Source organism: Rhincodon typus, chromosome 4 (assembly GCF_021869965.1).
Source record: "Rhincodon typus isolate 14 chromosome 4, sRhiTyp1.1, whole genome shotgun sequence".
NCBI lineage: Eukaryota > Metazoa > Chordata > Chondrichthyes > Orectolobiformes > Rhincodontidae > Rhincodon > Rhincodon typus.
Genome location: NC_063335.1, coordinates 11,442,236 through 11,456,891, shown reverse-complemented (window position 1 = coordinate 11,456,891; position 14,656 = coordinate 11,442,236). Strand labels below are relative to the sequence as shown.

Below are 14,656 nucleotides of genomic sequence, written 5' to 3'. Positions count from 1 at the left end.
TGTGTTATCTCAGACTCCAGCATCGGCAGTTCCTACTATCTCTGAGTAGATCATCCTGCAGCCAAGTCTCAGTAATGGCCACAGATTGCACCTATTTATCTTAATTTGTACTATTAATTACTCTGTTGTTTCAGATGCCTTCATTTTTGTCCTTTTATTACTTTTATGGATTTCAGTCTTATCTGATTTGCTCTTAGATCTGTATGCTCTGTCCTTTCCCATCAAATGTCTGTTTATCATTTCTCACATTATCCTTACCATTGTTTTTGAACAAGGGCATAAGATCTATAATTCTCCAGTTTTCTGGCATCTCCCCTGAGTTTAGGAAAGGCTGAAAGATTATGGCCATTGCCTCTGCAATTTCCAACCTCATTTCCTTCATTATGCTTGGATTCACCTCATCTGCTCCTGATGCTTTGTTAACTTTTAGTCTCAATAGCCTATCCAACATCGCCTCCTTATCCAACTCATCTTTGGCAAGACTGTGGTAAACATGCTACATAAGTGGGCCAAACAACAATGTGACATGGACTGGAAACTTACCAGTGTTTGTGCTCATAAATCGCTACTGCCTGGGAGTGCATATCTTTGGATAGTTTAGGCTTGGGATTTCAAATAATCAAGTAGACAACCAATATACAACTAGAAGCAGCCCAGAGGAAAATGGCTATTTTGTTGAGCTATGTAAGGCACTAACTACCTGTAGAAATATTCTGCAGCAAACAATCAATCAATCAATGGGGAAATAAGGGAATGCTATTGTCTTTCAGATCTTATGAAGGGAGTGTGCTGAAGTATTGATTGTGTGTGCGCTAAAAACACAAGGCAGACCAGATTTGTGAATGCCCAGCAGAAATTACTGAAATATGAAAATTAGGATTGAACGTATGCACTGTTATTGAAATCAGCCCAAGTGTAAAACATGGCGGAAAGTACACAAACACTATTTTGAAAGCAATTTAATTATGAACCTGATCAAATATTTTGGAATTTTCAAACGTATGCATTGGATAATTCGTTTTCATTCAGTAAACACCACGGGATAATACCATAACCCTTTCTCTCCCAACAGTACTACTATGTCTTATCTCAACTATACGTTATTTGCTTAAAATGAACAAAAAAAAAGGATATTTCAAAACTCTTTACCCGAAATAAATCATAAGAGAAACTTAACAATACACTTTATGGCTGCGCTTCAAAAGGACAATACGCACTGACACCTTGTTATAACTCAAAGTACAATTTTCATGCCAACAAAAAGCATCACATTAATGACAATTTCATATTCTGAAAAGTCTTATTTCATAACGTGACAATTTCACACATGACCACTGTTGGTTTATTTTTCCCGACACACTTCAGATGTTAACTATTAAGAGAATGCTGGCCTAGATTTTGTACTGGCCAAACGATTGTTATTCCAGTGTAGATGGGAGCTGCACACAGGAACCCTGTGGAATTCCCATTGTACCACAATTTGAAGGAATTGCCCAGGAAATGAAAGATTACACTGGGCTGTTCTTGTATGCTCTGGAATCTTCCAAAAGCCAACATTTTAAAAAAAATTGGAGTCTTTGAAATGGTTCTAATGAATTTGAATAAAATAATTACTCAGGAAAAGTCAAACTATTGACTACATAGTCTCACTCCTTAGTAACTATGTAACAGGTCCCATACTTGCCTCACACACATCCAACTACACTTCCCCCAAAACATTTACATACCCCACGTGTGACCTGAAACCTCTTGCCCCCTCATAATGGACTCACCTTGTCCCCACCGGTATTGGGCCCAACCCAAACCCCCTTCCTCCCGGATTCCAACGCCTCCCCAACCCTCGCCACTGGACCCAACTCTCCCGCCTCCACTGCCACTGGTCCAGAGCCAAACCCCAACCTCTCAGCTTCTGGACTAGACCTGAACCAACCTCCAGCTAACGGACCCGAACACCCATTCCTGCACCACGCCCCCCCACCCATTCCACCCCTCAAAACCCAACACCTACTCTCCCCACCTGCCCTATTCGTCCCCGTAACAACTAGATTTCTCCAACCTACCCCAACATACCCTAAACACTTCTTCACTTAGCTCACCTGCTTGGAGTTACCCATGTTCACAGAATGCTTCTGAATCCCAATAGTTAGACACATTAATCGGGACATCTTTTAACATGAGAATGCTGTTGCACACCAGCAGACACATGGTCCTTGACAGAAGGTTTATCCAGTTCCAATGGCAAGGAAAACTTGAGGACTGGGCATCTCCTTACTGATTCAGCCTTCATCCGCCATTGCACATGAATACCTTCCTCCTGAATCACTGTTCAGGACTTGTTATGGATTGCATTTTGTCTGCTTCTTATCCTCTGAGCTTACCAAGGGTGGCCCTGCCAATGGGGTGTTGAGAACTCCTGACGGCATTTCTCTTAGAATAGGAAAGTGGGGGGAAGAGGGAGGTAATTAGAAATTGGTGACCAATTTCACTGCTAAATGCAGACTACAAAACCCTGTCGATGGTCATCGTCAACCATGTCAGATCTGCTCTGGGATCGGTGATTCACCTCAACCAAACCTGTGCTGTACCGGGCAGGAAGATGTCCGACAGCCTCGTACTCCTTAAGGATAGGAATGGCCACTTGGAGGACAGGGGTAGATGCCTGCCTCATCAGCCTGTACCAGGAGAAGGCCTTTGACAGGATATCGCTCACATACATGTGGGATGTGCTCTCCAGAATGGGCTTTGGGCAGAGAATCCGCAACTGGATTTGAGTGTTCTACACCAGCATCAGTAGTGCAGTCTCAAATCAACGGGTGGGTATCAGAAAGCTTCCCGATCAGAGCTGGAGTCAGGCACAGCTGACAACTCTCTCCTGCCTTATTTGTGCTATATTCAGCTTCTTGCTGAGTCCATCGGGAAGGATGTGAGCCTGAGAGTGATGACTGTATTAGGTAGCGGAGGCCTGCAGGTCAAAGTCTTCATGTACATGGATGACGTTGCCAGTTTCTGCTCGGACTCGCTGTCAGTGTGCCGACTCATGGGTGTCTGTGATCAGTTTGAACTGGCCTTAGGAGCCAAGGTAAATCAAGACAAAAGTGAGGCCATGTTCTTTAGGAACTGGGCCAACTAAACCTTTATCCCCTTCACTGTCAGGACAGATTACCTGAAGGTGTTGGGAATATGGTTTGGAGGGCCTGGGGCATGTGCAAAAATTTGGGAGGAGTGCACAGCCAAGGTGAAGCAGAGACTGGGCTTTTGTGAGCACCACTCCCCCTCCATTGCGGGTAAAAACCTGGTCATCAGGCACTCTCTCTCTGTTGTTATACATGGCGCAGGTCTGGCCCATTCCCAGAACCTGTGCCATTGCAGTCACCCAAGCCATCTTGCACTTCATCTGGGGGTATCAGATGGACCATGTCCACAGGGACACCTGTATAAAGCTCTGGATAACGCGGGAGCGATGAATGTACCCAATGCTGCCCTAACCTGATGGCCACCTTTGTATCAAGCTGTGCATAGACCCTCAGTACACAAACACTATGTACTGAGGTTCTACCTGTCCTCAGTGTTGCGAAGAATGGGACTGGCCTCACTGCTGTGGAACGCTCCAAGCAGTTGGACCATTCCGTGTCACCTGTCCTTCATGGAGAAACTTGCAAAGAAAAACACCTTTGACCACAAGTCCATCAGGAAGTTGAGGGCACATAGTGAATGCGAACCTCGACACATGCGTGACTTAGAGATGACAATGCTACTAACAGCCACCAAACATTAATGTTAATTCACAACTACAATCATTTTCATTTATTTTGCATCATTAAAAAAAAGCGTCCAAGGGAAATTCACAGAATTTCAACGTAAATCTGCTAAAAATGGACAATAGCCAAAAGAGACAATAGTAGGGGCAACATTTTTCAAAACACATTCATGGAATGTGGACATCGCTGGCTGGCCAGCATTTCTTGCCCATCCCTAGTTGCCTTTGAGAAGGTGGTGGTGAGCTGCCTTCCTGAACTGCTGCAGTCCTCCTGCTGTGGATAGACCCACAATGCCATTTGGGAGGGAGTTCCAGGATTTTGACCCAACTTAAAAAGATGTTGGCTTTAAAGAGGGTTTTGAGAGAAGAGAAAGAAATAGAAAGGTCAAAAACTCTGCAACTAGGTGGCTGAATGGAAGGCTGATCACGGTACTATGAGAAGAGAGGATGATCAAAATGCTCAGAGATAGCAAGGACTGCCGATGCTGGAATCAAAGATAACACAGTGTGGAGCTGGAGGAACGCAGCAGGCCGGGCAGCATCAGAGGAGCAGGAAAGTTGGCATTTCAGTGAAGAAGGGTCCCGAACTGAAACATCAGCTTTCCTGCTCCTCTGATGCTGCCTGGCCTGCTGTGTTCCTCCAGCTCCACACTGTGTTATCCATGATCAAAATGCTGGAGTCGGAGGAATGCAGAATTTGCTGCTGAGGAGTGGAGGGAGGAGAAAGTGGTCATAGAGCCAGGTGACGTTAGGGAAAGAAGATTTACAAGGATTAAAACAGGCAGAGAAGAATTATAAAATTAAGCAAAATGTTTCCATTCCTTACGGTTTCTCATTTCGGAAATTGTGTTTCTTGTTAAACACAAATTGGATATAGAGATTAAAATCATATCACGTTTTACCAAAGGGCATAATTGTTGCATCTTTTAATTCAATTTGTTTCTTTAATTAATGCACATTGCACTGAATCTCATCTAGTCAGGGACGTAGATAAATAGTTTTACTTAATCTTGACTTTAGAATAATTAGATGTACTATTTCAGAGTTCTTAGTTTGATTTAAAACATCCATTTTTTTCCAAAAGGAGTTAAAATGATGGTTACTGATAAGGAGGACTGGCAGCTATTGATATTTCAGAAGCCTTTAATGTACATGGATTTGCCCAAATAGCTTTATCCAACACAGTAATCTGTACCTTGTGTAAGTAGCTGTAAATTGCGAACTTCCTCTCGGACTCTCAGGTGCAGGACCTGCTGAAGGACATGCTGTCGTTGAGTTTCTTGGACAATACCCATCCTTTCCAATTTCTTGTCTGTCAATCTTAGAAGTGCTCGACCTGAAAACATCAAAACGTTTACTGCTTCTGATGAAAGGTCACTGCCTTGAAAACTTAAACACGGGTTCATTCTAAAAAGATGCTGTCAGAGCGACTACATATTTTTGGAATTTTCTGATTTTATTTCAGAATCTGTAGCTTTTCGTGTTGCAAAATTTACTGGTGTTTCTGTAAAGAAACCACAGCAGAAATCGTTAAAGTAAGTCAACGCATTCTGTTGGGAGGATTAAACGCAGAGCCATTACCTTTAACCTGATGCGCTGTCTGTTTCGATCTTTACTTGCAGTTAGCCAATAAGGCAGAGCGTCCCAAAGCAGGATTGGGGACCCAAGTGGGATCACCGGCTGACATCTATGGGTCATGACCTGAGGCAACAATGGCTTCAACGAAGCTCTGACTGGCTCCTAACAGCCATAATCCTGCTCTGACAGTACGCACCCCCTCACCATTAATTCTCAGATCTGCACCACCTCTTCCCTTCCCCTCTCCCCCACCCCCTCACCAAGAGGTCACACCAATCTTCAACCCTTGAAACAGGGGTCATAGTGGGAGAAAGTTTGGGAAGGACGCACACTTAAGCTCATTATAAATAGCAACATATAAATGTACAATGCAAAACACAGTGGCCTTAGACATACGAGGCCTTCACTTCAATACATGATCGCTAGAATTATAGATTTATTATGCATGTCTAAATACATGTTTACTTACAGTTTTTGCCCTTAGAATTGAATGCTGGTGCAAAGTGATTCCAGTTTTACACAGGTGGCCAAACTGGCATCATCAGTTCAGAATGGGCCAAACCCACTTAAAAAAAATCACAGCAAGTCTATTTGGTGAAGTTATCTTACAGCACAGGAGTGTGACATTGAGATCGAGTGAGGCACTGTGGCTGATTGGTTAGCACTGCTGCCTCACAGCACCAGGGACCTGGGTTTGATTCCACCCTCGGGTGACCGTCTGTGTGGAGTTTGCACATTCTCTCGTGTCCGTGTGGGGTTTCCTCCGGGTGCTCCGGTTTCCTCCCACAGTCAAAAGATGTGCAGGGTAGGTGGATTGGCCATGCTAAGTTGCCCGTAGTGTCAGGGATGTGTAGGTTAGGTGGGTAATAGGGGGATGGGTCTGGGTGTCAATGCTCCGAGGGTCAGTGTGGACTTGTTGGACCAAAGGGCCTGTTTCCACACTGTAGGGATCCTATCCTATCCTACATTCTGGAAACATACCAGACCTCAAATTACAGGTCTTGATTCGACTCTTTACAGTCAACATTTACACTCGGAACTTTCCCCTATCTCGTTAAGTTTTAGCCTAGTCAGTGCTTTTCAACCATCATGCCTACGTGAGCCCATTTTAATGCCTCAGACATCTTGTGATTCCGTAGTGAAATTTTGGGAATGGGAAGGGAAGGTGGTGTTCAGAAGGTTGTTGACAGAGGGGGTTCAGACTTGTTTAAAAACTGCTGGGTCTTCCCTAAAACAAAGCAAAGGCTCATCTTTTTACAGGCTGTGGTTGAAGCAACAGTCAATCCTCAGAAAATAGCTTGCCCATTGATCAAAAAGAAACATTTAAAAACAGGCCAAAAAACTCAGTTACAGCTCCATCACCATTGCAATCTCTAAGCTTGCAAGCCTAAAACCTTGTCCTGTGACCCTGTTGGCAATAACAACTTAGTTTGCGAAATCCTGATCAGTCACCTACAAATATTCAGCAGGTCTGGCAATATCTGTAGTGAGAGAAATAGAATTCACATTTCAGCTTGTGCTATTTTACCATAACCTGAAAATGTGAGGTCTGTTTCTCTCTACACAGATACTACTTGACCTGGTGAATATTTCCACCTTCTGATTTTGTTTTAGATTTTAGCATCCAAGCTATATTGCTTTTAATCAAATAGTTTTCAGCTTAGCTTGTAGCTGAAATGCAGCTACAATGTAAATGAATATCTGTCAGTAACAAGCATATTTGTCACTTGACTATCAATGATATTTTACAAATCAAAGTGAGTCAATAGGTCAAATGACTCTCAACTGAAGTAGATTTATTTAATGGATTTGAATCTTTGCTTGGGGAGGATGGTCAGCTCATTCAACTGGACACTAAAGGAAAAGGATCTTATTTTCAGCAATTTATGAATTTGAGTTGAATACTTGCTACAAAAATGATTATGATTTAAAAAGGTTAATGAAAATCAAATGGGGACAAATTCTGGAAACCTGCAACGAAAACAGGACACACTGAAAACACTCAGCAGATAATAATCAGAGTGCTCAGGGTGCTCTTGATGATAGAATCGAAATATTCCACACAGCAACCACTTAATCTCTGGTTGGTCATAACATAGAGGACACTGCACTACGAGTGGCAAAAGGTTGCTAGTTTCAAAAGGAGATACTAATGATCAGAACTGTCTTAAATTCTTACTTGTCACAAATATTTTCACAATATTGCCCCTATTAACATGAGACCACTTCTGTATAAGAATAATTTGGTGCTTCGTATCAATTGAATTGTAATTACTATCCCAGAAAGATAGCAATTCTGACCAAATTCTTTTTGGCTCGGGTATAAGTTCCTTTCTTGTCCACAATTGATTTTATTTAAGATCAATAAATGCAAATAATGAAATTGTGAAGATTACAAACAAGGCATTTAAAAGTCACGGCCAGCATTTTTAGAACACAAATTTACTCAGTATTTTTAAGGAATGATTCAAATAACCTCTTAAAGAGCCACACTAACTGTCAGAAATACCAGAATCAAAAGCTTGTACTTAGCATCCAATGAAAGAAAGCGAAACAAGAAAATGAAGACAGCTGGATAAAACATTTCCCAAAGCAGCTCCAGTTTTGAGGTTCTGAAAATTTGTATATATTTTTAGTCTGCCATTTACAAAAGAAGCAAGCAATTGTTTTCTCTTTCTGGAAATGATTTATACTATTATTACTATTATACTATTAAGTGTCCTTGTGTGCTAATACCACAGAAATGTCACTGAGTCCTGGCTATGTTCTGAAGAAAAGTAGTATTTCATAATTGGGAATTACCAATACCTTTAAATTCAACTTAGTACTGATTTTAACCCAATTGAGACCTATTTACTTACACAGTGCTAAAAATCAAAAGTTGAGTAAAAATGCATTTGGAGGATAGAAACAGTAGACTTCTCAAGTGCACAATTATTTGGAAAGAAGTGTTAAACTTACTCTTAAAATCAGAAATAACAATTTGAAAAATAGCAAGAAAAATCATCTTGCTGTTTCTATTCAATGCGGGGTACAGAGACAATTTTAAAGTGTAAAGTGAGTGCTTTGCATTTGGATAGGTAATACCAAAGCATAAGCAGTAGAAATTTGAAGTTCAGCTAAAGCCTAGTTCAAACATGGCCACATCCACGATTGGCTGAGGTGCATTTGGCTGTTTGTGGAAACCACATGATCATTACGACAAGCAGCTGACTTAACATTTTCATTATGGAGTTCTGGGGACTCAAAACTCACCAGTATAAAAGGAGGTGACATTAGTCTGCACTTCATGGAGGTATTTAATGTTGAGGCAAAGTTCATCGCCTGTTCAGCGAATGAGAGAGTCACTAGCTCGACCTGCATTTACTTCTATCCCTAGTTTCCCATGAAAAAGTGGTGATGAACTGCATTCTTAAACCGTTACAGTACTTGGGATGCCGGTACATCCACAGTGCTGGTTAGGAAGGAAGATCCAGGATGTTAACCCAACGACAGTGAAGAAATGACAAGATAGTTCCAAGCCAGGAAGGTGTGTGGCTTGGAAGAGAACATGCATGTGGCAGTTTTCTGGTGCATGCTCTGCATTTGTCCTTTGGAGGCAGCAGGTTTGAAGCTGCTGCTGAAAGAGCTCAGGTGAGTTGCTCAGTGCATCCTGTAGATGGCACACACTGCCATCACTGTGTGATGGTGGTGAAGGGGAATGAATGTTGAAGACAGTGAATATGGTGCCAGTTAAGCAGGCTGTTGTCTCTTGGATGGTATCAAGCTCCTTGAGTGTTGTCGGAACTGCATTCATCCACTCATCTGCCTGACTTGTGTCATGTACATGGTAGGCATGGAGAGACAAGTTACTCACTGCTGAGTTTCCATCCTCTGACCTGTAGCCAAATAAATGATATTATATATGCTGGTTCAGTTCAATTTATGACTTATTTTAAGCTTCAGATTATTGTTTATTTCTGTTTGCTTTTTAAAACATTGATTGATACTTTCTTCCATCCAATTGTTTACTTGGTAAATCTAATATTTCCATTCTCCATCACGTTACCTTAACTTAGTTTAGGCTCAGTGCTTAGTGGTTCTGATCAGCATAGAAGCTTTGAGAAGGTGGAGTTAAGTAGATAACAGCAAGGTGGGGGAGTTGGGAGGAGGTGTGCCAAAGTTTAGGAACAGGACATCTAGAAGTGACAACGATCATTTGTGACATTTCTGACAGTGATATTGTGCTGTGGTTGCATAACGCAGATATAGAGATTAAAGTGGAAAGAAATAGAGAGCTGGGATCACTGGTGGTGCTTTCCCCACAAAAGGTTTAACTGAGGCTCAACTTCAATCTATCTGAAGAGCAGATTACCACCTCAGGTGGCCTCAAACACTTGCTGCTTACTCCAGGAAGAGCTGCCTCCTTGATGAAGCCAATTCAGTGCCCACCGTCCTCAATTTGCTTTATTCTGGCTCCTTCCAATGCACCTGCACAGATAAAGGGGCTCTCAATTGGTGGCACATAAATCTAAAAGGCAGGTCATTGCGTTGTTTGCCAGAACATTTGGCTTATGTCAACATCCTCGGGTGATAGCTCTAATCAGAAGAAATGGTCAACTGCGTTCCCCTCTGGCTCATTCAAGGTGCCACTGACTGCACACATTTGGCAATGAAGAACATTTGATAGTGACTCCTCTTCATTGAATTTCTGAAGTGTTAACTCTGCTTTCTCTCCACAAATGCTGCCAGACCTGCTGAGCTTTCCTGGCAATTAATGTTTTTGTTTCAGATAAGGATGGCAGTTTCCTTCCCTAAAGGACATTTGTAAACCAGATGGTTTTTCCAACAATTGATAATGATTTCATGGTTATGTTTAAACTTCTAATTGCACATTTTATTGAACTCAAATTCCACCATTTGGCATGGCAGGATTCAAACCCCAGAACATTAGCTGGGTCTCTCAGGGTTAATAATCTAGTGATAATAGTACTCGGTCATCACTTACCTTTATAGTATTACACAAAATATTTGTACAGCATTTTCTAGCATCACTATTCACCTTGATCTGGACAATATTTGACAGAGGTCAAAAACATTTCAAAAACATCCGAATCTAATCTACAACATTGCAAGAGCTATGTAACTTATTATACAAATTTTAATTTTCACATGCAATACATTTAAAATAAAATCAGCTATTACTTATTCTCAGAATGGAACAATTTCTTGAGAACAGCAGCAACCTAGAATTAATTAAAATTATTCATTCTCTCATTTGCAAAGGCAAAGGGAGCACAAATGAAAGTTACATCAGTCTTCATTTTAGTTAATGGCTTTGACAAACCATTTTTGAAAAGTTGCTCCAACAACAGTATCTGATACAGAAGTGCAATTAAAACAAGTTAGCACAATTTATTCCCAACAGTTACAGTTGCCCCAAACATTTCCCTCGCAACTTTTGAAATGCATCATTTCTTAGCTTTCATTTTTACCTGTGAAAGAACTAGAGATTCACTTCAAAGACACGGAATTTGGCTCAAATAGAAATATTCCACGGAGAACCTTCCCAGTACAGTTTCCTTTTTCGGCTCAGACATTAAGAATCGATACAGATTAAAACATTTAGGAGCCCAAGTTCAAAAGTAGATAGCCTGTTCTGGGAATCATGTGTCAGGCATCTGGTCAACATTACCCATACAACACATCTGACTAACAGAGACAAATGAGTCAATGCTGGGTTGACAGAAGACACTGAGATTAGAGTGTCTATCCTGCCATTGGGATCTGCTCAATTTTGAGGAGCCATTGCAGTTGATATTTTTCAAGTGATTGAAGATTTTGCTGGATTTGGTTCATGTCTCCGATGTACACAGAAGGACAGGCAACACTGTTGTCCTATAGATCATGAGCTTGGTCCTCGGTTTGAGGTCCTTGTCATCAAACATGTTCTTCCTCAGATGACCAAAGGTTGAGCTGGCACACTGGAGGCAATGCTGAATTTCATAACTCTTTGTCCTTGCTGAAAAGGAAGCTCCCAAGGCAGGAGAATTGACCCACATTGGAAAGTGGTTCACTGTGGATCTTGACAGTCAAGGAATAGTGATACATGGCAGGAGCAGCCTGATAGTGTATCGTTGTCTTTCAGATGCTTAGTCCAAGGCTCACTCTCTCATTTGCTTCCATGAACGAGTCAAAGATGGTTTGGTGCTCAGCCTTGGAGTGACTGTGTAGACATGTAAACGTCATTCGCACAGTTAAGCTCAATGACAGGGGTTGAGTGATCTTGGTTCTGGACTGAAGGTAATATAAACAGAGCAGTTTCCTACTCATCCTGTACAGAGGCTCCACTACAGCTGGAAACTTCATTGATATTGGGTGGAGTGTCGAAGTGAGGAAGATGGAGTTGTCATTCGCACGATGACACACCCTTGCTGAACACCACTTTGTACAAGTATTTGGTCTGTGGTGCACATGCTGGTGAAGATTGTGGTTTGAATGTTATTGCATAGCAGGCAGAGTGGTGATGGCTCTCCTCAGGCAGCCAAATAGGAGGTGGACTCTCCATAATCCCTTCCAATTAGCTTCATGAGATAAAGATGGCCACATTTCTGCTATTCTCTGCACTGTTCTTGGTTTTGTTTTGCTGTGAAGGTCATGTGCACTCAATCTCTTGATGTAAGAATCTGAACAGTGAAGCTTCTTGAAGCTCTTCACTGCCATGCCTCCTGGTGGCTGATCTACATTTTTCACTTCTCCACTTCCAAGCCACAAGACCAATCCCGATTCACTAAGAAGGAATACCTTCCTTCCCAGGTATCTTAGAATGAGGCATCAACCTGGTGAAGGTACCATACAGTTAACAGTACACTAAGTGTCAAAAGTAAGAGGACATGAACAGAGCCAACAAATATCTAACCCTATCCAGTCAAGAATGGGGAAGTATATCCAGGAAACTAATGTGATAAGGAGACCCCACATGTCCAATCTCAGTCACAAAGGGATCTGCATGAGTGCAAGTTACATGACCCAAAAGTGTGAAATCTGTTAATCCAGTTGGTCTCTTCCAATGTTCCTATCAACGTAGAGTCCATAGGGTTTGGGAAACAGGTAGCTTCACAAAAAAATACACCCTGATACTTCTGACAAAGTGTCGCTGGACTTGAAACATTAGCTATGTATTTCTCTCCACAGATGCTGCCTGACCAGAGTTTCTCCAAATTCCTCAGTTCTTTATTTTTCCTGAGATTTCAGATGCTTCTAAAACAGGTTTCCTCTCCATCTCCTATGCAAGAGGAACGTGTTAGCTTGTTCCATTTATAATTAATAAAAGTTTAGTTGAGAGAGTTTCTACCTGAGATTTTAAAAATTTTACCTACTTTTCATAGGCCTTTTACAACCATCAACCGGAATATTTAAGTAATATCACTTGAATATTGTTGCTTAACTAAGGTCTTAAAGATTATTTAAACAGTGCACCTTGGAAATTTTAGACAGGTAACAGTTAATATTTTTCCAAAAGATGTGGTTAGGATCTGGAACCTGGGTCTGCCTGAAAATGTGGCAGAGGCATAAGTTGGAAAAAGTGGGGAGAAGCAGCAACATGAGTTGCTTTTTCCATATAGCTGTTATGGACATGATGAGCCGAATGGCCTCCTTCTGTGCTGTAACCATTCTATGGCTCAATGGTGGATTTGATGGACAAGACGAATTAGGAGAAGGCAAAAGGGAGAGAGGAAATTTGGGTGAGATGTCAAACTAGGCCAGAAAGTCTCATTTTGCAAGCCCTGGGCGTTGAGAAGAGATTCTCGCTAATGAGCATCAAGAGGCTTATCAGCATGGAGCATTACATAGTATTACCCACATTAACATTCATTCCCCAATTTCCTATCAGGTGGATAGAAACTAGATGTGGAGAATTCTCAATATAAAAGTCAGAGTGGTTAGCTGGCAACTCCACCACTTACTCCTCCAGGTATCTTAGACCTCTGGCAGCAACATCTCAGGGTACACTCCACGGGCAGTGACCGCGTGCATCCCATGTCCAGGGCATTGGCACTGTACCAACCACAATGCATCATCATGGTACATCTCCAATCCACTTAGAGTACAGTGCTACACATCAATGCTGCACTTTGGGATGCGCCAACACCTTTCATTGAAATGTGGTTGCAAGGGCTCTTTGTACACAAAGATGCTGACAGACAAGAGGATCAAATGTTAAATCGGGGATAGATGGGATAGTGAAATTCAAAACACTGACAGATTAGCCACAATTATATTGAACGGCAGGGTACTCGCAAAGGGCCAAACAGCTGTTAACTCATATTCGCACCTATAACTTGATGATGGGGTTATTCACAGAATGCAGCATTACAGATATTGCCTCCCAGCTACCAACAACCCAACACTCTAGCAGACTCTCCTTACTCTAAATATATTCCCCAATCAACCTGCTTAGAGATGTTGTCACACACCTCTTGAACAGGTAGGACTTGAACACCACAACAGCCAAGTTAATCTTTCCAAGTTATTTTAATCAACTGGCTCAGATACATATGACACACCTTTGGAGTGGGTTGGATTTGAATCCAGATCTTCTGGCCATGTTGTAGGGACTCTATCACTGCACGACAAGAGATGCAATGATATCATTGTTTTCTAATGAACCTGTTCAGAGATGTCACTAGAAAACCCTCTGGAGCAGATGGGACCTGACCCAAAGTATCCTAGCTCAGAGGTAGGATCACTGCAACAGTGCCACAAGAGCCCCTTTAAGTGTTCCAAGGTGTCTCAGAGAGCACCAAAGCCTGTTCAGTCGTAAATTTGAAATTTTCTGATCAACCTGTCCAGAGATGTTATTACAGTCTGGATCAGGTGGGATTTGAACCCAGGCCTCCTGGCTCAGAGGTACAGACACTACTGTTGCACCATAAGAGCCCTAATAAAAGTGTTCCAAGCACTTAATTCAATAACATCCTTCACTTGTGCAAGTTAATATGATTAATCCAGGATTAACATCAAAGAGAATTTCACTTTTAGATATTGCACAAACACACATTTTCAGCAGGATATTTCAGAGAATTATTTGTAAGTAATTACTGTCAAACTTTACAGAATAGAAGTTGGATCATCCAACAGCTACCAAAGTAATTAAGTATGAATTCAGAATAGATACAGCATGGTGAGATGGAGCATAAAGCAGAGAACCAAAGCAGCAGAATAGGAGATTATAGGAACTGCTGATGCTGGAGAATCTGAGATAACAAGGTGTAGAGCTGGATGAACACAGCAGGCCAAGCAGCATCAGAGGAGCAGGAAAGCTGACGTTTCGGGCCTTTT

At 41.8% G+C, this 14,656-nt stretch overlaps 1 protein-coding gene across 1 annotated transcript in view; it reads right to left on the bottom strand.

Annotated features, from left to right (window-relative positions):
* samd12 (sterile alpha motif domain containing 12) overlaps positions 1-14,656 on the bottom strand; it is a 117,508-nt gene that overhangs the window by 50,027 nt on the left and 52,825 nt on the right. The window contains exon 4 of the mRNA XM_048595644.1: positions 4,953-5,093. Coding sequence (XP_048451601.1) covers positions 4,953-5,093 — 141 coding nt within the window. The remainder of the gene's footprint in view (positions 1-4,952; positions 5,094-14,656) is intronic.